This window comes from Carassius gibelio, chromosome A24 (assembly GCF_023724105.1).
Source record: "Carassius gibelio isolate Cgi1373 ecotype wild population from Czech Republic chromosome A24, carGib1.2-hapl.c, whole genome shotgun sequence".
Lineage (NCBI taxonomy): Eukaryota > Metazoa > Chordata > Actinopteri > Cypriniformes > Cyprinidae > Carassius > Carassius gibelio.
Genome location: NC_068394.1, coordinates 508,674 through 533,673, shown reverse-complemented (window position 1 = coordinate 533,673; position 25,000 = coordinate 508,674). Strand labels below are relative to the sequence as shown.

Genomic DNA, 25,000 nt, shown 5'->3' with positions numbered 1-25,000 from the left:
GGAAGGTGTCTCTCCTGTGGGACACCGGCTCTGGACACACCAGATTAGAGTATCCCAGCGTTCAGATCAACAACGACAGGTGGCACAGGATCAATGCGACGCGGTGCGTGACTCTCAGCGCTGACGGGGCGTCTCAGTTCCTCCCTTTGAACCACAGACTCTGACATCTCCTGTGATCGTAGGTTCGGGAGACACGGGACGCTCACCGTCCAGCAGATGGACTCCGAGCCGCTGCCCACAGTGAGGTCCACAGCGTCCGGCTCCTCCACAGTGATGGACGTCAGCAGATCCAGCTGGGTGTTCGTCGGGGGCCTCGGCGCTCAGGTGAAGGTAAGATGCACGTTCCTCGGGGTTTCCTCCGCATCTGGCTCTGTTCACATCGCTAGTGTTTTCCCAGAAACCCCCGGCGGTGAGAACGACACACTTCAGAGGCTGCGTGAGCGAAGCGTCGCTCAACGAGAACAACATCGGCCTGTGGAACTACGCTGAGAGACGGGGAGAGTGCGGCGGCTGCTTCATGAGGTAAACACACGCTCAGCAGCGCTAGTCTCCAGGTGTGGCTAACACAGGTCTCTGATGCTGTCTGTGCTCCATCAGTCCGCGCTCTGAAGACACCTCCTTCCACTTCGACGGCAGCGGTTTCTCTGTGCTGGAGAAGTCTCTGCGCTCCATGTCCACCAGCGTGGTCCTGTTCTTCAAGACTCTGTCTCCGAACGGCCTTCTGCTGTATCTGGCCTCCAACGGCACGGTACGATCACCTCTTCAATTCTCTCTGCTCACGCTCCTCTCCAGAGCTCCTCTCAGCGCTCTTCTCTTCTGTGTTTCTAGAGAGACTTCCTGTCCATCGAGCTAGTGGAAGGAAAGGTTCACCTGACCTTTGAACTGGGCTCCGGAGCGCTGACCTTGACCTCCAACAGAACGTACAACACCGGCAGCTGGTACAGAGTCGCCCTGCAGAGGAACAAGCGGCGAGGTGATGCTCTGCTCTCGCACTGACCTCTCGAATACTTCAAACGAGCTTCGAGCTCACAGGAAGTGATGCGTGTCGTGTCTGCAGGTCATCTGTCGGTGATGGCCGCTGATAAACCCTCCGAGCGGGAGGTCATGGAGGCGGAGTCACCGGGTTCATCGTCTGACCTCAATCGCTCTGACCTCGACCCCATCTACATCGGTGGATTACCGGCCTCTCGGCCAATCAGGTGAGAGCTGACTCTCAGCAGACGTGCTGTGGTGCTGTTAAAGTGATTCCTGGAGAGACTGACTTCCTGTGGACGCTTGCAGGAGGCAGGTCGTGGCTCGCTCGTTCGTGGGCTGCATGAAGAACGTGGAGATCGCTCGTACGAACTTCGACCTGCTCAGAGAGTCGTACGGAGTGAAGAAAGGCTGCGTCCTCAAGGTACAGCCGCACGCTCTGGGAGAGGTGATGATTGTTATGATGATATTAAAGGAAGTGCTGTTCCGCTGGTGTGTGTGCGCAGCCCGTCCGCAGCGTGTCGGTGTTCGGCGGAGGGTTTCTGCAGATGCCTGCGCTCCTCTTTGCTCCTCACACGGAGGTCATGAGCAGCTTCTCCAGCAGACGCGAGCGAGGCGTGATCCTGGCGGGGTTCAGCTCGCCCCGTCACACGCAGCAGGTGGGTTCAGGCTCCACAGCGTCACGGCTGTGTCTGTGAACACGTCTCATCTGCTTCTTCTGCTGTCTGCTCTCAGTCCTTCCTGCTGGTGATGCTGGAGTCCGGATCGCTGGAGGTTCATGTGGGCGTGGCCGGGGGCGGAGCCGTGCACAGAGCAGTCGTCAAATCACAGAACGGCTCCTTCAGTGACGGACAGGAGCACTCTCTCATTCTGCAGAGGAACAAACGGTGTGTCACACACGACCTTCATTCAACATAATCATGTTTTTGAACTGCATGCATTTAGATTACACTGTTTAATGGAGAAATGACTGAGAAATAATGCATTTTTGTTGTTTTTACATGCAATTCAAATGCATAAATCTTAATATTTTTTGAGTGTTTTCTGTATGTTTCTGTGGCGTTTCCTAAAGAGAGCTCCGTGTTCTTCCTGCAGGTCCATCACAGTGTTTGTGGACGAGCAGAACCATGCGATGGTGAAGCTGGGCTCGTCCGCTGACAAACCTCTGGCTCTGGAGCGGCTCTTCATCGGCGGCGTTCCTCCGGGAGAGACGGGATCCAGAGACTCCTTCTACGGCTGCATCAGGAACACAGCGGTGGACGGCATGTGAGTCACACACACACACACACTCACGCGCTGGATAGTCCCGGTGGGCGTGGTCTTCAGATTAAGAGGCGTGTCGCTCGATCTCTATCACATGAAGCTAGACGAGAACAGAGTCTGATGGGAGAGAGACTGAGTGTGACGTGTGTCTCAGGCTGCTGGATCTGTCTTCTGCTCTGCGCTACGAGGACGTGGACATGGACAGCTGTTTACTGGAGGAGAGACCCAAACGTGTGCTTCTGCCTGATGAGCTGGAGGCGGAGCCGACCTCTGACCCCGCCACACGACCGCTGTCTCCCCCGGAGGAGCTGAGCGCGTTTACACCCGGCAGCAGCAGCGTGAGTCACACACACACACACACACACACACACACACACGTGCATACCCACACACACACACACACGCACGCATGCGCACACACACACACACACACACACACGCACACACACACACACGTGCACACCCACACACACACACAAAGATGAAAACACACACACGCCTGAGCAGAGCAAACATGTTTAAAATATTTTTTTAAACATCAGAAAGATTTGAATTTATTGGTTCTTGGTAGGAATAACTATATTACATTCATCATAACTGCATGAGGGTGTTCTGTTTAATATAAACGCTGCAGTTCTGTCGTCTGATTGGCTGTCAGTGTCTCCATCGTTCAGGAAACATGGAACAGACTCACTCTGAAAGTGAATCCTTTGATGATTCGAACTAAAGTGAAAGTCATTTGACACGTCTCCGTCAGAATCATTTCTTTAGTAGATGTTAGTTTGTCTTTGATTTCGGGGGTTTATAGTAAACTAAAGCCATAAAAAAGCATTTATTTTATTCTTAAAATAATCTTTATAAAAATCTATTATTTATTTATTTATTTATTTTATGTATCTGTATAGTGTTTTTTTTTACTTTCTATTTCAGTTTCTGTTATTTTAGTACATGTTAAACTGAATGAAAATGAGAAATGTGTGACTAATAGGCCTTTGTTTGACGCAGAAATCAAAGGTTTCCTTGTCATCATGACACGTGTGTGCGTGTGTGTGTGTGTGTGTGTGTGTGTGTGTGTGTGTGTGCGTGTGAGTCATGTCACATTCTTCAGATAGCACTGAGTTTCTATGAACACAGAACATGTGTAACTCACGTCTGTAACATGGTAAGAATGTTACTCCTGTCTCACACCCTTATATGGTCACTTCCTCAGTGTGCAGCAGCAGATGACACAGAAACAATCCCAGAATCCCTGCAGTTCGGCCTGAACCGACACAGTCATGTGATCATGGGCTTCAAGAACAAGACCGTCAGAACCAGGTTCATCTACCATTAGCAGAGCATATATGCATATATATATATAGGTGTTATGTATATGCTATATGCTATATATATATATATATAATCCTATTTAATTGTATAAGATTTTCTAAATATTTAATGTATTATTTAATGTGTAATATTTAAATATGTACAATTAAATATTTAAAATGATGCAAAATATAAAAATATTTTAATATTTGTAAATTATATAATATTTGCAATTATTAATTTTATATGTTTTACCATATTTAATTTTATAATATTTTTACATATTTAATTGTATATATTTTGTCCCGTATCATTTTATTATTTTTGTAATATTTATAAATAAATGGGATTGCATGTACTACATGTACCATCTCTATATATTTTAAATAGTCACATATCCCAGATATGTTGTTGAAAGTTGACTGAAATAATTGCATGCTCCTCTGTGTTCGTCGTCTCAGTTTTGTGGTGAAGCTGTCGGTTCGGACGTTCGCGCGCAGCGGCGTTCTCTTCTACATGGCCAACGCAAACCAGCAGGATTACGCCGTTCTGCAGGTGCAGGGGGGGCGTCTGCAGCTGTCATGTGACCTGGGGAAAGGCCCCGCCCACGCCTCGCTGACCACGCCCATCAGCGACGGCCTCTGGCACACCGTGAGTCCCGTGCACAACTTGTACATCTGTAAAAGCATCAGGCTTCTGCGGCTCAGTCAGTCTGCTGTGTGTCTGTGCAGGTGAAGGCTGAGTTCAGTAAGAAGACGGTGATGGTCAGTGTGGACGGGATCGAATCTGACCGCACGCCCACTAAAGGACACACGCTGGACGTGGAGGGGAAGTTGTACCTCGGAGGACTTCCTGCCACATACACGGCCAGGAGAATCGGAAACGTAAGTGACCTCCACCAAACATACCAAGCTCAGTAAAGGTGTCAGAAGTGTTAGTGTTGGCTGGTGTTCTGCAGGTGACACACAGTCTGGCGGCGTGTGTCCAGGACGTGATGTTCGGCGGGGTCCAGATGAACCTGAGCGCTGCGCTGTCGTCTCACTCCGCCGGGGTCTGCTTCAGACGCGCTCAGAGCGGAAGCTTCTTCAGCGGCAGCGGATACGCCGCTTTCAGTGAGTCTGACACCAGACCAAGAGTGAGGAGCGTTCAGAACACAGCCTGACGTCTCTCTCTCTCTCCGCAGTGAAAGAGGGATATAACGTGGGCTCCGACCTCACCGTCAGTCTGGACTTCCGCTCCACGGCGCCGGACGGGGTTCTGTTGGGAATCAGCAGCACTAAAGTAGACGCCATCGGCCTGGAGCTCGTCAACGGACAGGTCTCTATCACCATCACCTTCTCTGAGTGCTGAAGACACCAGGGTTCATTTACAAACATACATAGATATACACATAGTGTTCCTGTAGCTCAATTGGTAGAGCATTGCATTATCAAGCGCAAGGTTGTGGGTTCGATTCCCCAGGAACACATGATAGGTAAAAATTGATAGCCTGAGTTGCTTTGGATAAAAGCGTCTGTTAAATGCATACATTTAATTACATTTATATATATATATATATATATATATATATATATATATATATATATATATATATATATTTTTTTTTTTTTTTTTTATTACCTTTTTAGTTTTATTTATTTTATGAAATTTGTCTATATAGTAGAAAATATATAGTTTATTATTTTATATATACAATATTGTCTATATAGAATTTATTATTTTGTTACTTTATGTATTTTAGTCATGCATTTCGTTTGTTATGGAATTGACATTTATTTGTTTTATGGTATTTGTCTATATAGTATTTTTTTATTCACTATGTTAACTTATTTTATGCAATCCATATTGTATTATTTTATTCAGTTTTAGTTATTTTATCCATTTATCTTTTTATGTAATTTGTATAGTATTCATTATTTTTTATTTGCCAGGTTTTATTTATTTACTTTTAGGTTTTTATGCAGTTTACTTACTTTTATGACATTTGTCTTTATAATATTATAATTTCATTAGTTTTACTTTTAGTTTAGTTATGTATTTGTTATTTTATGCAATTTTTCTATATAACATTTATTTTTTTTGTTTTATATATATATATATATATATATATATATATATATATATATATATATATATATATAACATGTCAATTTAAACTAAACAAAAATGAGAAATATAGTTGAAATACAATTTGTAATTCTTAATATCTTACTCTAGTTTCTTTTTTTAGTTATGGCTTCAGTTTAGTTAACAATCGCTGTGGTCCATTCACACATTATTTCCGTCAGCGCTTGGCTCCTCAGGTGATCTCCAGTGTTTCTCCGGTGTCAGCGGAGGGTTAATATGTGTCGGTCCCGTCACAGGTGGTGTTTAACGTGAATAACGGCGCGGGTCGGATCACGGCGAGCAGCAGGAGCGCTGTGTCCATGTGTGACGGCCGCTGGCGGACCCTGGTGGCCAAGAAGCAGAAGCACAGCTTGAGTCTGACCGTAGACGGCGTGACGGTGACCGCGGAGAACCCCTACTCATCCTCCACCTCAGCCGAGACCAAAAACCCCATCTATGTGGGCGGATACCCAGGTACGGCTCCCAGAGCGTTCATGATAACGGCACTGACGTGAACGCAGCTGATCTGACGAGTGTTTGTGTGTTCTCTCGCAGCGGACGTGAAGCAGAACTGTCTGAGCTCCAGAGAAGCGTTCCGCGGCTGCATGAGGAACCTGCGTGTGATGAAGGGTCACGTCACCGATGTGCTGGACTTCAGCGCTGCCTTCGCTCATCCACACGTCTCCCCTCACTCCTGCCCGACTGCTGCTTAAACAGAACGCTTTTAATATAGTTCTGCAGCTGGTTTAGATGTGATACTTGTTCAGGGTTTCTGCGGGTCTTCATTCACACTTCCACAAGTGAAGACCTTTAAAAGATGGTCAAACAGTATAACCCATGAACTGGAAAATACCAATGAAATGTCTTTCCAGAACAAATATCTTTAAATCAAAATACATTTACTGGAGATCTGATTTTTAAAAAACGAGTTCTTATCAAATGTCATTTTGCTTCTAAGGTAAATAAATCTTGTTCTGGAAAAATGGGACAGACAGTGAGGAAGAGGTGTGTGAAGTCATGGTTGTTTTTTGTAAACTGAAGGAAAGTGATGAAGATCTAGTGGAAGTTGTGTTCATAAATGCTGAAGTGTTGCTGATAAATCTCACAGTGTCTCACATCTTCAGTGTGTCCTCATGCGTCCTGCAGAAACCTGCTCCATAATAAACTGCTGCTTGTTTCGTGACGAGTGTTCTGTTTGTTTTACTGATGATGAAACTTCCACCTCCTCCACATTCCTTCACTATCAGAGCTAACAGAGCCCTGATCCTCACACTCACAGAACACAGAGACTCACGTGTCACACACACACACACACTAACACACACACACACTAACACTCTCACTTACACACACTCACTCTTTCACTCTCTCACAAACACTCTTAAACTCTCTCACACACACACTCTCACTTTCACAAACGCACACTCATAATCTTAAACTCACTCACTCTCACACACACACTCTCACTTACACAAACTCTCTCACTCTAACACTCTTAAACACTCTTACGCTCACACTCTCGAACTCACACTCTAACTCACTCTCTCACAAAAACGCTTATACTCACTCACTCACACACTCCCACTCACTCTCACTTACACACACGCACTAGCACTCTCTCACACACACATGCACTAACACTCTCACTTACACACATGCACACTCACTCTTAAACTCACTCTTTCACACACAAACTCTCACAGACACTCTCACTTTCACACCCACACTCTTGAACTCACACTCACTCACTCTCATTAACACACTCTTACGCTCACTCTCTCACTCTTAAACTCATTCACACTCTTACACCCTCCCAAACACTCTTTGACACTCACTCACTTTCACTTACACACACACGCACGCACTAACACTCTCTCTCTCACACACACACACACTAATACTCTCACTTTCACACACACATGCACTAACACTCACACATAGTCACTCTTTCACACACACACACACACACACACACACACACTCTTAAACTCACTCACTCTCTCTCACAAACATTCTTATTAAATACACACACACACATCCGGTGGTTTGATGTCTTTTAATAGGATTAGTGTGTTTGACCCAGTATTACAGCACGACTGGTCACAGTTCAGCAGGACACAGTCATGACCTGAAGTCTAGGATGTGGACTCATGTTCCTCCTAATACTCAGAGACTTCACGTTCGGCCGACTCGGGTTGGTTTTGATGAAACAAGGCTACAGAGTAATGTTCTGATGGCTTTAAATAACTCAAACGCTTCAGTGTATAATAAAACCCCAACATCATGAGGAAACAACACAAATCCATCTGGCAGCAGCAACAACCTGTTACTATAAAAATAAAAAATCATAATTAACAGGTGAACATTTCAGTACATAAAAATAGCTTTTAGAATAAAAAAATCGAATCAAATTCAGAGCATCAAAAAGAGAGAACGATGATGATGATGATGTTGGCAGACACTGAGAACATGATACAAGGTAAAAGTTCAAAGGTCGTTCCTTCATTAATCCAGTCAGCGTTTGATGATGTTGGCATTAATATTCATCTGGTTTCATTAGAGGTAATACTGACCCGTGAACAAGAACACGTCAAGCTCAGATTTCACCCAGAAATCACTAACATTATTGTGCATTCGCTTTAAGTCTGGGTTTTTTTGTATTTATGACATTAATGAAACTTAATCATTTCAAACATAAACTCACATTCCTGTAAAAATCTTAAAATAAAACTATATATTACTGTAATACATCAGGGCACTTTTTATGTTCAATATTCATATTAATGAACAATATTTATGCTTAGTTATGATTCTCATTAGTCTCGATTCTGTAAGTCATTTTGACAGTAAAAATAAATTTAAATCACTAAAAAATTAAAGGAACTACAGCAGTTAACAATAATTTCCCCATATCATTAAATCACCATATTTTTTTTTAATCTCATGAAATGTCACAAATGTCAAAAACAGCTCTATGGACTTGATTCTGGTGATTTCTGGGTGAAATATGCAGCGCTTGTGTTCTTCAAGGGTTCAGTGAGGGTTCGTAGTGTTTAGGTTCACATGGCTTCATCACAAACATGCAGCATATATAAACAATACAAAATCATTATCATACAGCAGGATAAATTAGTGGTATAAATATTATGTACATGCTCTTTTTTTACACAGGCTAGTGGTGTAAAGCAATGAAACATGCGTCCTGACGAGGGCTTCTGATCGAGGAGGTCTCACAGTTTTGGCACCAAACAAACACAATGACCAGCATTGAACCGCAGCGGCGGATGTTTGACCTCTGACCTCCGACCGAGAGCCTCAGAGCAGCTGATGGTCTTCTGCAGTAAACATACGTCTTCAGGTCAGCCGTGACTTTAACACCCATTGACAGTGAGGGTTAACGCGGTAAACGTCTAGTAAATGTGCTTCTGGATCCAGGCAGCGCTCGCCTAGAGACAACAAGACTTCAGATTAATACACACTGTCCGTTTAATAATCAGACAATCAAAATCTAATGATTCATAAACAATTAAAGGTCATAACTATGAGATGAAAAGTTGAAATTATAACAAGTCAATTGATAAAATGTGAAATTATGACATTAAAAGTCAAATTTATTACAAAAAGTTGACTTTAAAAAAACTTGTACTCAAAAACATCATTTAGATTTTTTTTTATGATTTCGACTTTTATGCATAATTGTGACTTAGCATTTCAATTTCTACTTTTTATGACTTATAATTTTGATTTATGTCAATTTGAACTTTTAAAGTCATAGTTTTTTATTTTTCTGCATCTCTATCGTCCGCTCTTTACATACATTTTTCTTTACTAAACATTAAAAAAACATTAACAAAACTAGACATAAACATGACAAAAGGGAAAAATTTACTAAAACATTCAAATTATAGGGAAAACAGAAAATTCCAAAATAGAAATTTATTATAAAAATAACACCGGTTCACTCTTAAATAACTTTACTCTTACAAATAGCAACTAAATATAAATATATAATTGATTGCTGTTGAACTCACCGATGTTTCCTCCGATCTCGAACAGATACTGTCTCTGTCTTCGAGTGGCACCACGTGACCCGCGCCTGTAATCGACATTCATCGGTTAACGTCGGTTCAGTCACGTGACTTCGGTGTTAATGCGTCGTTCGTTCACTCACCCGTTCTCGACGTCGAAGCGCGCCATTATGTCTCTGGCCTTCATCTCGGCGTTCAGTTGAATCGCCATGGAAACCTTGGCGTGGAGCGGCGCGTGAACTCTGATGACGCCGTCACGAAGGTCCGTGACCTGCGGAAAATGGACAGTTAGTTAGTTCCAGTAATCACCGTTTGTATCAGTCCGCGGACAGGTCCGCCATTGTTACGCCAGGAGATGGCGCCAAATCTTAAAGACGGACTCCGATTCACTCAGAAATTAGGGACAAAACAATGATTCACGCTATTATTTCATTTTTAATAATTCCACCTCAACCGTCGAGCAACGTGTCGCTGTGCAAACGCTGGATTAAATTACGCGCCACTTCATCGCGCCCTATGTTTAAACCTTTTTCACCGTTGGAAAAATGAAACGACAAAGATTTCCTCAGGGAACACGGTGAAGTGATTTTAACCTTGAATGTTTACCTGGAGAATATAGAAACAGGTAACAACACTCTCTCTCTCTCTCTTAATTATCTACTTAGTGATACTCTTAATACTGTAATAATTACCTCAAGAAGCCCAAGCCGTCGTTACTGCTTCTTATGTAAAGTGAACTGAAGTGAATTTGTATTTGTTATTTAACTCTTAAGCGGCTGTTCACACTCGTTTTTCATTTAATGCGCTGCTTGTCCGTTGTTTTTCTATGTGAACACGTGTTAGACGAAGGTTTGAACGTGTCTGGAGACCTTGTTCTTTTCCCGCTTCTCGCATTTTTCAAATCAGAAACGTGTTCCGTGTGAATGCGCTCTTAACAGCGCGTTTGAATATGTTATTATTTATTTTAATTGGACGTTTTTAATAAGTAATATTAATTCATCATCTGAAGAACCCCTGTAGATTCCTCATCACTACACACTCATCTGAACCGCTTCAATCCCATGAGCACTCACTTCACTGCGCTCGCGCTCCTTATCCATGTTCCATCTCTTCAGCAGCCTGAGCTTGCTCTTCTCTGAAGTCGGTGTTTTCTTGCCCGTGGCGGCTTCGTTCATTTTCCTGACCTGGGAGATCAGAAAACACGGGACCTGTGGATATGAAGAGTGGACAAACATCAGTCGCATCTGTTTACACCTGTTTACAGCCAATCAGCTTAGACACCTCATTAATATTCATGAGTGCAGCTGATGACGTCATTGGTGCTCACCGTCCACAGCAGGTCCTGATGGGTAATGAGGAGCCGCACGAGCTGGGCCGAAGCGACCGCACCATGCATCTCCTCCTGCTTGACGTTCTTCCCGCGGAACGTGAAGAGGTTCGGTGCCACGATCATAGAGACGTTCCACAGACTCATGCGGTTCTTCTCCTCGTACGCCACCACCTTTCTGAGGAACTCCAGAAGAGCCTGAGAACAAACACCGTACAGTCAACAAACAGCAAACATCAGCCACCTGGTGTTATATTACTAGAGAGGAAATTCTGACAAACTCCAAACAGGAAGTGCCGTGCGACATCACTGGAAACGCTCACGTTTACACGCATTCATTCGACTCTGGTTGTATTCAGTGTTTATTCGTTTCATGGGAGTTGAACCGTGACCTTGGCGTTGCTGGCGTCACGCTCTGCTGCACTGTATTTCAGCTGATTTCAGCACACAGATGAAACTGAATCAGCGCTGGATCTCCACATGAGAATACGGGCACCAAACGCATGACGTCAAACCAGCCTGACTCTGTATTCTGGTGCCGGTGAGACTGATGTGTCATCACAGATTTATCCCACCTGTCCGACCGGTTCAACAGCTTCATCTCAATACTTCACCACACGTGTTTACTCAACTATCCAAACACAGGCGATTATAAAACCTACAAGCTGAGAAAACCACCTGCACTTCACGCGAGGACATCCCTAGCTGGAGGTTTTGTCTGGTTTTGACTCATCTCTGAAGACAAATCTTTCTCAATCAGCACACTTCCAAGAGGACCAAAAGATGGCTTAAAATGACTTGAAGCAAGGTTTAAATCGACTAAAACAGCTAAAGATCTGAGCCACCATCATAAATCTTGTTTATTATTATTGAATTACTTTACATTTAAGAACTTATTTTTATTACTTACTTATTTTTTAGAACTTTATTAAGTTCTTATGATCTTAAACAGAATACATCAACTCTATGCAAGCACATTTCCTCAAGCTCTATGATATTTTATAGAGTTCAAATTGATGCTTCGGCAACTAGCTCAAAATAAGTAATTTATATTTTATTACAGTTGACTTTTTTTCAAGTAAAATAATTTGTAATAGTTTGAGTTTAAGTAAACTATAATAAAAGTAAAAAAATTATAGTTACTGAAATTATGAAATTGATTTATTTTAATTATTTATAATAATTTTATGTATTTATTTAAATATCACTGCACCTAGTTTCTCAAAATAAAAAGTTTGAAATATCTCGGGTGTTCAAATATTGTCTTTGAGAAGCTTGAGAACTGTTGCCTTAAAGATGAACAGACCTTCAGTGTGTCTCTGTTGGCTTCAGGAAGCAGCAAAATGAGAAGATGAAGAGCTTGGATCTGATGTTTGAGTGATGAGATACCTGACAGATGGACAGACAGAGAGATGAGAGACGTGACACTGAGCGGTCAGTGAAGAGAGCAGGTGTGGTGTCCAGACTCACTCTGAGCGGCTGTGAACGCCGGCAGGTGCTGTTGGGTCAGCAGAGGACACGGCAGCTCGCGGATGAACATCTTCAACAGACCGGCCGCGTCATTCTGACGCACCTGATCCCAGTCGAAACGATCCTCGTAGAACTTCAGCTCCAGCTCCTGACGCAGATGCTGAGGACAAACACAGAAACAGACATCATGAGCACCAGCTTCCCCTCAATTACAAGTGTTTTTAGCACCAGCACATTTCACACAATATAAGTGTGGCCGTGATCTCCGCTGTGTGGAAGACGATGTAGATCAGGATCTATTTACCTTCACTCTGGACGCTGATCCTGGAACCCTGAGAATCCCCTCCGTCTGTAAGCCTGTCTGCTCCAGTTTAGACAACAACTGAAAACACAAACACCATCATCACATGAGATTCAGAAGCACACATGCTGGGTATTAGCATGACTTTCACTATGGTGATACCCTATTATCAGGATATTCACAATTGCAGCATGTTTTCTACAGCGTCACCATGTTTTCTGAATATTTACTATGGTAACACCTGGACATTTAGAACTCCAACACCATGTTTTATGAACATTTACCATGGTGAAACCATGTTTTCTGAAAATGTAGTACTCCAACACCATGTTTTACAAAGGTTTACCATGGTAACACCATGTTTTCTGGACATTTACTACAGTAACACCATGTTTTTTTGGATATTTACTACGGTAACACCATGTTTTTGGGATGTTTACTACGGTAACCCCATGTTTTTTGGATATTTACTATGGAAACACCATGTCTTCTGAAAATGTAGTACTCCAACACCGTGTTTTACGAACATTTACTATGGTAACACAATGTTTTCTGGACATTTATTATAGTAACACCATGTTTTTTATATATCTACCATGGTAACACCATGTTTTTTGGATATTTACTATGGTAACACCATCTTCTGGAAATGTAGTAGTCCAACACCATGTTTTACGATCATTTACCATGGTAACACCATGTTTTCTGGACATTTACTACAGTAACACCATGTTTTTTGGATATTTACTGTGCTATCACCATGCTTTCTGGACATTACCAAGTTAACACCATGTTTTCCAGTCATTTACAATGGTAAAACCATGTTTTTTTAATATTTACCATGGTAATACCAAAGTATTGTTTTGAAGTAGCTTGGATTTGCATGTAAACAGCAGCAGAGCGGTGTCTGTGTGCTGTTGTTCTCTGGCAGAGATGATTGAGATTCCTGAGTCTTTATCAGTCATTGATAAGAGCGTCAGACTCCGTTCAGAACGCAGCTGTGTGTGGGGGGTTTCTACCAGCCGGGGGTCTCGGTATCTTCCCGTCAGCTTCGAGTTACCAACACAAATACTGACGGTGTTGCAATGCTGGAAGAATCTGAGGGTCAGTGATTCACTGCTCAAGGTTTATTAAAGCATCTATTTTAATCCTCCGTCTCTATGTTTCTAAGTGTTTCCTCAGTAAATCTCTCTCCAGTGAAACAATAGACGGCCTCCATCATTCCACTTAACACCGAGCCATCGAGGTCAACACAGGCGCGTAAAACAAACCAGAGCTCTGGCCACCGCCTTTGTTTTTTTGGAAATCCTCTGTATCTGAGACGAGCGTGGGCCGAGGGGTCAGGATAATGTGAGATAGCGCACCGCGGCTCCGTCCAAGAATACGGGAGGGACGAGTATCTGAGCCATGAGAAGTGCTGACTGGGAATTTTCCAGAAAAACCAGCACTCACAATCTCGATCACAACATTCCAGCCTCGTTTCTAACAACCAAACAAGGAAAGATGAACGTACCTTCTTGAAAACCAGAGGAACTCTGGAACCGGGGTATTTCTTCTGGTCGTTTTCCAGCAACGTAGTGAGAGGAACGCCGAATATGCCGCTGTCTGTGGGAACAAAACAACCTATTTTAAAGGCAGTTTTTTGCAGTTTCTGAGTCTGGATGTGAGCGGCACGCACCTCGTGCTTTACTGCGCACCACGCGGCTCCTCTTCATCTCGATGCCCAGGAAGTCGTAGAAGGTGGTCAGCTCGATCAGGGAGATGTAGCCGATCTTCTTGAGGTCCTCAGACGACAGATCGCTCACTAGCGTCACACCCTGTCTGGGCCTCATGATCTGGAATCTCTGAAGAGCAGACCACAAAGCACATTAGACGGCAGCATCTGATCTGAGCTCACTATCCAGGGAAGATGCTTTCAGTAAATGCTGTTTGTTTGTTTCAAGCCAGTAAAAGGTGCATTACGTAGACCCCTTGAGATAGCTGGACAATTTTCTTTCCTGTGTTCACAAGATTTTTTTTTTCGTTTGACAGAAATAAATACATCTGGTCAGCAAGAATATTTCTAAACTAAACATTTGCTATATACTAAGCTCAAAATTTGATTGGAAGCAACTTGAGGAATCGGTTTGAAAAGCACATTTAAGACATAATTGAGGCTCAAACGCACCGGTAAATCTCTGTCGTCTTTACGGATCCTCCTGCAATCTTGGCATTCACGGCCTTTCCGATGAGCTCGAGCTTCTTCTGAATACGCCACGTCAAACGACAGAAGGATGGTCTCTGAAGCGCTGCTGGAGCCGTTAGTGTCCGCTGGACATGACGGAGGCACTGGACACACAGAAACCAAACGAAACATTAACTAATCCAAGGACTAACACCGTAATCACCAATGATCATGATATTTCCATCAGCTCTGCTGGAAACCAAAACCACAACAGCTCCTATATAATCCTGTTCTTCTCTTTTCTGCGTTTCTTCTTCATGTGAACTAATGTATCTCATATGTGCTTCATGTACAGTAAATATTGTGTCTCTTTTGTGCGTCTTCTAAATGAATGCATGTTAAAGTAAGTGTATAATCTAAAAAGGGGTGTCTGACCTTTAGGTGGATTCCACTGCGGCTGTTTAGGAGCGATCTGTCCGTTTGGAGAAATCGGAGGCGTCAGTTCAGACTGTAAGAGGAATCAAACAAAATCACACCATCATCACACACTGATTCATGAGATAAACACGTCCCTGTTCCATCTGAGTGAGTTTATACACCTCAAACACAACATTTCTGAGGAATTCAGCACTTTAATCAACATGCGTGATTGAAATTTAAACTGTAAAATTATAGTTGTTGGATCAAGAACCAATCAAGCTCATCACGTCCCACATGTCAGATATTAATCATCTCAGCGTGGGTATTAATGTCTATACAGACGACGTCCTGCTGAACACTGGACATTTGTTAGACTATTTCGGTCCAGTGAGTCTGTCCTTCATATCCAATCAGAGAATCAGATATTTCAGCTGTCGGAGCAGCTGAGCGTGACTCATGACTGATTCAGCCTCCAAACGCCTGTCTGACCGCTTACTGACCACACGTCCTCAGACCGCACCATTCCTCAGTCAAACAGATTGCGCTTATGCATGTGTTTTACATTGCATTCGAGATAAACATGATATCTGGGATTTGAACTCAATGATTCTTGTTGTTAGCATGATTTACTATCTGAGCTACAAGTGACACGCTGTTTGAACATTGGCTGTAAAGTCGGCATGACATTAAAATTCACTCGATTTTTTTCTAAACGCTTGCAATTTATTCATGCATGTTAACTTCTTCATGTTTTAAGCTCGTAATGTTTCATCCAAAATATCATAACTGGATCTTTCTGTGTTTTGATTAAACATCACAAGCTCAAAACAAAGTTAATAGAAAATTTTATTTAAATGTAATTCCAACATTAAAGCTAATATTCAAATAGTTAGTGGTGTGTCAATCATTTAGTCTTTTTAAACTCCACCCTTGGATCTCACGTTCATTTGCATTAGACTTTTGAAAGCCACGCCCACATCTCAACATCCAATCAATTCCATTGAGACTCATCTTTTCATTTTTTCAAACAAACATTTATGTCATCTTGACGTTTATGAGGAAAGAATCCAAACTCAGATGTGTGTCAACTCAGCAGGAATGATTTTTGCGGTCTCCTCTGCTGTCACGAGGCTAATTTTAAACGCGTCTGGGGTTTCCTCGTGTGTCGCTGCTCATTCCAGGCTCAGTCAGTGGGACGGTTATTTTGAGAGGCATTCACACACTGAACAAACGGCCGCAGCAGCTGCACGACAGCCAATAACACACGTGTGAAACAAGACCACAGACCTGCCACACCATCGTCCGAGTTGAAATGGACTTGAAAACCGTTTTGTGCTCACCGGGGCGTCGGGTGTGGAGAAGACGTCTCGCACGTGTCTCATGGGCTGCCTGTTCCTCTTGCGCAGCGTCTGCGTGTAGTTATCCAGCCGTTTCTTCACCATAGCGGCCTGTGAGCGTGTGAGCGTGGAGAGAAGAGCCTCCGCCGGACCATCACTCTGTGTTCCTGTCACCAGTGTGGAGAGCCCCGCCTCCTGCAGCCACGCCTCCTCAAGCTCCGCCTCTGAAACATCAAACACATGCTAATTAGACTCCCTCACGCCAGAGACATGAGTCTAAAGTTTTACTGATCGCTCCAGGAACATGTTTTGAGAGCACACCGTCCCCGCTGGCCCGCTCCATCAGCTCCTCCGGTCTTTCCTGACGCTCCTCCTCGATGTTCTTCATCTCACTCCAGTAGTCCTCCATGGATTCCCGGGACACACAGCGCTCCGGAGCAGAGGGAGACAAACTCATGCTGCCTATTCGCTGATATGTCGCTTTCCTGCAGAAACACAGAGAAACATACGTCTGCACATGGTACTGACACACACACACACACACACACACAGTCACTCAATGGAGAAATCTGACTCCAACTATCAGATTTACAATGAAGCCTCACGCAATAGAAAACTAGAAGAAGAAGGGGAGAAAAGGGGGAAAAAAGAAGAAAAGAAAGAAGGGGAAAGGTTGAAAAGAAAAGGGAAAAACAAAAAGGAAAATGGGAAAAGAAGAAAGGTAAGTTATAGAAAAGAAAAAGAAGGAATGGGAAGGACAAAAAGATAAAGGACAAAAGAGGGACAAAAAAAGGAAAAAGACAGAAACATGGACAAAAGATTGAAAAGAAAAAGGTTAAAACAGGAAAAGTTCAGGAAAAAGGGGGAAAACAAGGAAAAATGGAAAAAGAAGAAAAGCAAAGCAAGTGATGCAAAAGAAAAATAAGGAAAGAAGAGAAAATAAAAGCGGAAAAGATGGACAAAATTGAAAAGGAAAAAGATAATGGAAAGAAAAATAAGGGGAAAAGACGAGGATAAAGATTACGATGTTGATTACCACTAAAGTTTTCACCAAAAATAATAATGCAAAATAAAACGCTTAAAGTCACTGTACACACACATGGATCTATGGCCTTTAGTACAGTTACTGAGATCAAACACGCTTTATTCTGATCTCAACACGCCAGTCCAGTCTGAATCTCATGTGAGGAAACATGATTTGATCCGGGTCGCAATACCTTTCTATTAAAGACATTATTCATAACGCTGCAGTATTAGTAATACTGCTAGAGAATAGAGCTGAACGATGGGAGAATCATCTCAACTCTTCCATAAAGAACTCATTCAGTCCACACGAGTGAACATCTAGAGATCAGACAAGAGCTTCATCTCTGGGTTTCTATCAAATATTGATAAGCTACAGGAGCTGATGATGATGATGGCCAGGAAGTGGACCTGCGTCATTTAGAGGAAGTTATCGATCAGCGCCACGCATGATGGAGCCTGAATTGTGTTACATGAAGAGCTTAATTGCCTCCAAAGGTTCCTGCCTCGATTTACACACATCAAGCTTTCAGCTGGAAAAACATGAAGATCGCAATCAGTCGCGTCCTTCTTTCAAGCGTTCCTTCAGCGGCAGGATCGCAGAACAACAGGTTCACAAATCGTCGCGCTCTAGTTTCTCTTTCAGCTCACAGTCGGAGTCTGGATTCAGGATTGCTGCTTCGTGTGTTTGAAAAGATGAAATGCGACTGAAGCTGACTTGATGCACTTTGATTAGCAGAGAAAACAAATAAAATCTCAGGTGTGAGATCCACATATAGCAGTCAATCACTAACCTGAGTTTAACACAGGATATTCCTTCAGAACAAAGAGCGGTTAACCGCACGGCCTGATGGGTAACCTGCTCGTTCTGAACCACATGAACAAATCAAGACAACAATATCTGGAGGAGACGCAAATCACACAAAGCTGTCAGTGTGTGTTATTCTGAAACATCGCCGTATTTACCCATTCATTCGCTTTAAAAAACAATGCAAACGATTACAATTCTGTTCAAAATATCAGTTATTCTGCTAATACGATGAGAAATGAGATCAGAAGCACCTTCAGACTCACGGTGTGTGTTCAGAATCAGGATTTGGAAACCCAAACTATCAACCTCCAAAAGACAGGAGACGTCTGATTGAAAGCAGAACAAAACACAAACGGATCCAGCTGCCGGCGTCAATCAGGTCCTGTACAAACTCCATAAGTCCCCAGAGTCACAAACACAGAGGATCTCCACAGAACTGAATTTGAGAGCTTGTTCTCCATCAGGTCCTCTTGGGACTGAATACAGCACACGTACCTCTCAGCGCTTTCTGCAGAAACACATCAGGACGAGAACAAGACGAGGCGACCCTCAAAGACGGAGAGTGAGACCGATGAGGATTTCCTCCAGCCGTGTGTGTGTGTGTGTGTGTGTGTGTCTCCGCCCACTGGTCGCTCTTCCTGACCTCTCTCTCTCTCTCTCTCTCTCTCTCTCTCTCTCTCTCTCTCTCTCTCTCTCTCTCTCTCTCCTCTTCATGTCATTACTGTCCATTGTCTTCTCAGTTTACAGCTCTTCCTAAAGCTCATCTCTGCTCATTCAGACTTTGAGACACAGAAACGAGTTTAATTCAGGGAAAGTGCTTCCAGATGTGGATAATGACCACAACAACATTCCCAACACTACTGCTTCAGCTAAAACAAACATTCCTCCCAATCCAGCACGAGACACAGCGCAAACATCTGGCTTTACAATCGCTCTAATCATCTTACAAACAACTGTATCAGACACAAAATCAGCTGTTAAAATGTTACTTTCTCGCCTTTCCATCGGCAGATTTAAACTCGATATGAAATCACAGCAGAGTATTTATGTTTGGGGTTATTATCGGGTGAGGGTTTTTGAACTAAAACAACATTTTCATTGTATGAAATTTAATCAAATTGAATTTAAATAAAATACAATGTAAAACTCATTTTGATGTACTAAATTAATCTTACAATTAAAAAAATTATAAAAACTAAAAGACGTTTAAAAAAAAAAGGGAAAAAAAGACAGACAACAAAATCGTAAAAATAAAAACCCTAAAATTTAAATGACAACAATAAAAAGAGAATTAATTTTTTGTTATATTTTATAAAGTTCTGACATTAGTCAAATGTATTCGTACTGTAAACTAATATATAAATAGAAACAATATAATGTTCACGAAAATTAAATCTCAGGCAAAAGGGCAATTATTCTACATAAAGGAAATGGTTGTTCTCTGAATTTAAATACAGATATAGTTATCGGTTTCATTCAGAAATACATTACTGAAGTAAAATTGGTTGTGAATGTGGTTACATATTAACTAGTTTCATTGTTAAATCAACTAAAAATTCTATTTCTATATTTGTTCACTTTAAAAAGACCTTTGACTAATGGCAGAACGTTATAAAAAAAAATGGGAAAAATTGTATCATTTAAATTTGAGCACTTTTTTATGATTTTGTCGTTTTTGTTATTTATTTTACAAAATATGTCTTTACTAATAATAATCATGTTCAGACTAAAGAAGGCACTGATGAAAAACAGGATATTATAAGTCTATAAACTCTTCACTAGCATCTGATCAGGTAAACTCTCATTAGCAGTGTGTAATGGTCTGGACGTCCCGCGGCCCCCCCGTGATGAACACAGGTCAGCGTTGAGGCAAACTAAACTCAAAACATGTGTTGCTTGAACCCCAGGAGCTGCTTGAGAGACGCAGAAATCATGAGCTCATTCCTCAGCTGGACTGAAGACTAAAGCCATTCAGATTCGTTTTGTGTTTCAGAAAGGTCAGTTTTGCAGAACTTGCATGAAATACGACTTTGCTAGCTCTTGAAGGTGCTGTGGAGGGCATGCATTTAATCCAATCAAACCGTCTCCATCTCTGATGTTGATGGAAACAGGCGTTCATTTCATCAGAAGGACTGTGCCAAGCGTCTCCTGGTGTAATACTGGCTCACAGGTTTGTTTTCAATCTCCGGGTGACAGAAACCAACATCAATCCATCAGGAATGCAGGCAGCTTTCCTCCAAAAGTCTTAAAGAGAACCATCTGGAGTCTAAAAATACCTTTCGAGCATTTCAGAGGCAGAATTCAACAGAACCAAACTAGAGCGGTCTTGAGTTTTTAATACACAAGTGCATTCTTTGTGAACGTGTCTAATAGGTTTCTTCAAAACCTTGAGTCATCAATTTTAAAACATTACAGTTTTGGCAAACCATTACTGTTAAAATCGGAAAGCCCTAAAGCAAACCTCATGAGGAAGAAACACAAAACTGATGCTCCAGCACTATAGATGCTTCCTAACTAAATATTAGTGTCACTTGACACACTCAAACTCACATGGATCAGTGTTTTGGTGCCGACTGGAAAGGGAACGTTGATTAAAACGCATCACACAGCTGGAATCTGACCCCAAAGCCACCCTAAACACCCCACACACACTGCATTTAAAGATGCAAAAATCACTTTTATAAGGTGTTAGAACACAGTTGTGAGGTCTCAGCGTGTAACAACCAGCCTATAATGGTATAAATCCACCCACTCATTGTTTTATAATCCCAATAAATCATAAACAGTCTCTCCACACGAGCGCTGGAGATGTGCAAAGATTGCTTCTGAAAGAGGGATCGATACCAACGCTTCGTGCGCAAACATCCAGACTCCAGACAAAGTAAGCATTATGCATCATATTTTGTTTACCAAAAGAGCTTCTTGGCTCTCTGTAAGCTAATGCTAAAGCTAACATTGTCTCTGTCTGTTTTCACTAATGCGTTCTTCAAGTGCCGTTTCTGTTTCATAAAGATATTTTTAGGGATAGTTTCACAAAACTGAAGTCAAACCATTCTGTTTTTGCTTCAAATTTCTAAATGATACAATCTAATTTTGATTAGAATCTGCTCATGCTGCATGTGTGCAGCGTCTTTGTTTGGGTCATGATTAAAATGCAGTGGTTGCCTCTCATTTTGAATGGAAAGCCTTATTATTTGTGTTACTTTATTTGATTTATGGCTTGTTTTAAAATTTAGTTTTGTTATTTACATTTACATTATATATATATTTTTTTAATATTTTCATTTAGCAGATGGTTTTATCCAACGCAACTTAGAAATTTGGACAATAGAAGCAATCAAACCAACTAAAGAGCAATGATATGCAAGCGCTATATTAGAATTCCACAAAGAAATGTGCAGCGTTTTGTCCAATTAAATCTCATTTTCAAAAATCATGAATCAAATTGTGGCTTGAGTGAATCGTTACATCCCTATTTGGAAGCGATGTGAGGTCAGTAACAGGGTCACCAGCCGTTAAACCGTAACACTGGTGGTATGCTGGAGCATGAGCTCTTGAAGCTCCGCCCTCTTCTGGAAATGGAGGCGGGAGCACCAGCTCATTTGCATTTAAAGGAACAAACACAAAAACGGCGTCAAACCCTAAAAGTGGCAATTTCAACAAGCTATACAATATCAACTGTGGGGTATTTTGAGATCAAACTTCACACACACATACACACACACTCTGGAGACATCAGAGACTCTAGTAAAAGGGGCATAATAGTGCACCTTTAATCAGCTCACCCCAAGCACTTCACTGCCATCAGCAGATCGCAGCACTCCAGCGGAGCATTAGCTGCAGGACACGCTGGAAAACAGATCAATAGAGCGGCTCTGGACTTAAAGATTCATATCAGCGCTCGCAGCGGCCGGCTCCAGGAGCTAATGGAGCAGTAATGACTACGAGTGTCAGATGAAGAGCGATGACTAACGGCATGTTCCACAAACCACAAACTCTCCTTCATCGTGCAGGGTGACATTTTCAAGAGCTCGACTCACAGAAGAGGCTCTGAACCCAATCCGTACGCACCAGACACATTCAGATCAATATGACCAGAAGAAATCAGAATGATTCAAGCTAAATCAGACGGATGCATCTATTATTAGTGGCTGTGCTTTCACCGCGGTACACTGACGGTACTTTTATCATTTAAATCAGCTGAATCTGTGTTAAAGTGTGATGTGCAGCATCGTTACTCAAGTCTGACAAATTAAAGTATTTCTCTCAAACAAAACTAAGAGCCCTCAAACTTCTGAATGGCAGTGTGTGTGATAGTGTGCTTTTACAGAGAGGAAGTCCACTGCCCTAAAGCTTCCTGTCTGGCTCAAGCGATTGAAAAGCCTGTTGAGTGTCAATCATGTGCTATATAACGCTCCACATCACCCTGAACACACCACAGAAATCAATACCACAACATCAACTTCCTATGAGCCGCAGACAGAAGGCAAGAACAGACGCTGAGCATCAGAGAAACCTGTCATGAATCAAGATCACGCAACACTGCGAAGAGAAACTAGAGAAATAATGCGTCACACGGAGCAGGAGGATCAGATTACATGAGCACAAACACACACACACACACACACACACATGATTTAGATTCAGTGCTGACACAAAAACACCTGGAGTTGGCCAGTTCCCATGCGGACGCCAACGGTACGATTTACCAGTCAAATGTGTCTCCTCACATTCATGCAAAGCAGCGTGAGACTGTGGTGAAGTCACACAAACATCATGTGTGTGTGTGTGTGTGTGTGTGTGTGTGTGTGTGTGTGTGAGTGTGAGTAACTGACACACACACACACACACACTTCCTCTGATCCATCAAAACTTGTCTGTTCATTGTTTCGGTCCGTCTTGACTCAAATATCACTGTTTACGTATTTAAGGTTTAAGTCGCAATTTACATGATTTCACAAGGTACTTCAAAGAATACTACGGTATTACTGTATATATGACGTATAACAAATAATGCGATATAACTTTTCACCTAAATAGTTTCACTTAATTTAACGAAGTTGCATGAACTTTAAAATGGACAGATTTTAAGTTCACTGTAAAAAATGGTTACTTCAACTAATTTAAGTTTTATTTTAGTTAAGATGTATTTACTTGGAATATTAAGTATTTTCAAATTGACAAGTTTTTATGAACGTTTAGTTGTAATATGTTTATATATGTTAAGTGCATTTAACTCAATTTGGCTTTTTTTCTTAGTTCAACCAAAATAAGAAGCTAAAATAAACTTTATTATAATGCTGAAAAATTTTAAACATAATAAAATAATAATAATCGCAAAAATGAAAATTATGAAAACACCTTGGATTGAACCAGAGATTTGTGGTGAATTAAACATGAAATCCGAAGGCAGTGAGTTCAGTTTTTCTCTAAGCTGAATCAGTGTCACATTAATCTTCTGATGTGTAATGAATCTCTTCTGGAGAAACCCGAGGCGTTCAGCTCTGAGAAAACATCCACTGGATAAATAAACTTCCTCATTTGTCTGGTTTTAGTCTTTGGTTTACTCTCGTGATACTGTTCCTGATGTCTGAACACGTGCCTGTGTTGTGGACTGGGATGAAGTCACAGAAATAAAAACAGAGTTTGATCGGAGCTTGGAGTTGAAATATTAACTCTTCCAAAGCAAACACACTTTATGATGATGACGGTCTGGAAGGAAAGCATCTCTTATCTGCACTCAAACGCTCATTAACCCCGTGTTTACCCCCCACAAACACATCATTTACAGCACTAAAGGCTGGTTTACCGTAGTAAAGCGGCTCTGATTACCTGTGCATGATGGTGTGTGTGCTCTCTCTCGGCCCTCCGGACACGAATGAAGCGTCTCACGCAGGAATTCTGCAGTTGTTCCTGTCCGGAGGAATGTGGTCCGGCAGCATTGATGTCTCTCTCTCTCTCTCCTGATCTCAGATCAGCCTCAGTCTCTCAGCTCCACTGAATCATGAAGCAGGACAGAGATTGCACACTGTATATCTGGAGTATCTCACACATTCCCAACACTGTGTTGATCGTCAGCGGAGGAGTCACATGACCCGTGACACTCGCTCATTTACTTCCTCTATCAGTCACGTAGAGAGAGGACACAACCTGAGAGATCTAGCTTTCTGTTGTTGAAAGCTGGAAACTATGATTATCTGGATTTGAATGAAATAAAGTCTAGATTTTCAGATTCATTTACAGGTAAAACTTTACATCAGTTAGTGCATTAATTAATGTGCTTTACATTTGTTACAGTATTTATTCAGTAATATTTGTTAACATCAGTTTCATTCCTTTAACGAAGAATATGTGTCGGTACCATTCTTTTTCTGAAAGACGAGGGCTGCATTTATTTGTTTAAAAATACAGTAAAAATGTTAAATATTATTATAATTTATAATAACTATTTTCTGTGTGAATCTGTGTTA

The 25,000-nt window shown here is 42.0% G+C and overlaps 2 protein-coding genes across 8 annotated transcripts in view; one reads left to right on the top strand and one right to left on the bottom strand.

Moving 5' to 3' along the window:
* The window catches only part of lama1 (laminin, alpha 1), a 36,742-nt gene extending 29,910 nt beyond the window's left edge, over positions 1-6,832 (top strand). For both annotated transcript variants that reach the window (XM_052542193.1, XM_052542191.1), the window contains exons 46-63: positions 1-103; positions 183-330; positions 398-522; positions 598-748; positions 829-973; positions 1,058-1,199; positions 1,282-1,396; positions 1,479-1,631; positions 1,708-1,859; positions 2,068-2,238; positions 2,390-2,573; positions 3,446-3,552; positions 4,005-4,194; positions 4,275-4,427; positions 4,502-4,655; positions 4,727-4,860; positions 5,907-6,123; positions 6,205-6,832. The exon at positions 1-103 is cut by the window's left edge and continues 31 nt beyond it. In XM_052542193.1, the coding sequence (XP_052398153.1) occupies positions 1-103; positions 183-330; positions 398-522; positions 598-748; positions 829-973; positions 1,058-1,199; positions 1,282-1,396; positions 1,479-1,631; positions 1,708-1,859; positions 2,068-2,238; positions 2,390-2,573; positions 3,446-3,552; positions 4,005-4,194; positions 4,275-4,427; positions 4,502-4,655; positions 4,727-4,860; positions 5,907-6,123; positions 6,205-6,362 (2,702 nt within the window). In that variant the 3' untranslated portion in view covers positions 6,363-6,832. The remainder of the gene's footprint in view (positions 104-182; positions 331-397; positions 523-597; positions 749-828; positions 974-1,057; positions 1,200-1,281; positions 1,397-1,478; positions 1,632-1,707; positions 1,860-2,067; positions 2,239-2,389; positions 2,574-3,445; positions 3,553-4,004; positions 4,195-4,274; positions 4,428-4,501; positions 4,656-4,726; positions 4,861-5,906; positions 6,124-6,204) is intronic.
* Positions 6,833-7,690: 858 nt separating this feature from the next.
* The window catches only part of LOC127945975 (rho GTPase-activating protein 18), a 20,586-nt gene continuing 3,276 nt past the window's right edge, over positions 7,691-25,000 (bottom strand). Inside the window, exons 2-16 of one of the 6 annotated variants that reach the window (XM_052542197.1) lie at positions 24,363-24,527; positions 17,018-17,181; positions 16,700-16,920; positions 15,375-15,447; positions 14,943-15,103; positions 14,454-14,619; positions 14,289-14,380; positions 12,779-12,856; positions 12,475-12,634; positions 12,311-12,393; positions 11,005-11,202; positions 10,751-10,885; positions 9,821-9,948; positions 9,681-9,745; positions 7,691-9,095 (exon numbers count right to left, since the gene is read on the bottom strand). In XM_052542197.1, the coding sequence (XP_052398157.1) occupies positions 9,004-9,095; positions 9,681-9,745; positions 9,821-9,948; positions 10,751-10,885; positions 11,005-11,202; positions 12,311-12,393; positions 12,475-12,634; positions 12,779-12,856; positions 14,289-14,380; positions 14,454-14,619; positions 14,943-15,103; positions 15,375-15,447; positions 16,700-16,920; positions 17,018-17,181; positions 24,363-24,370 (1,824 nt within the window). In that variant the 5' untranslated portion in view covers positions 24,371-24,527 and the 3' untranslated portion in view covers positions 7,691-9,003. The other 5 variants (XM_052542196.1, XM_052542198.1, XM_052542199.1 and 2 more) reach the window with 5 other exon arrangements.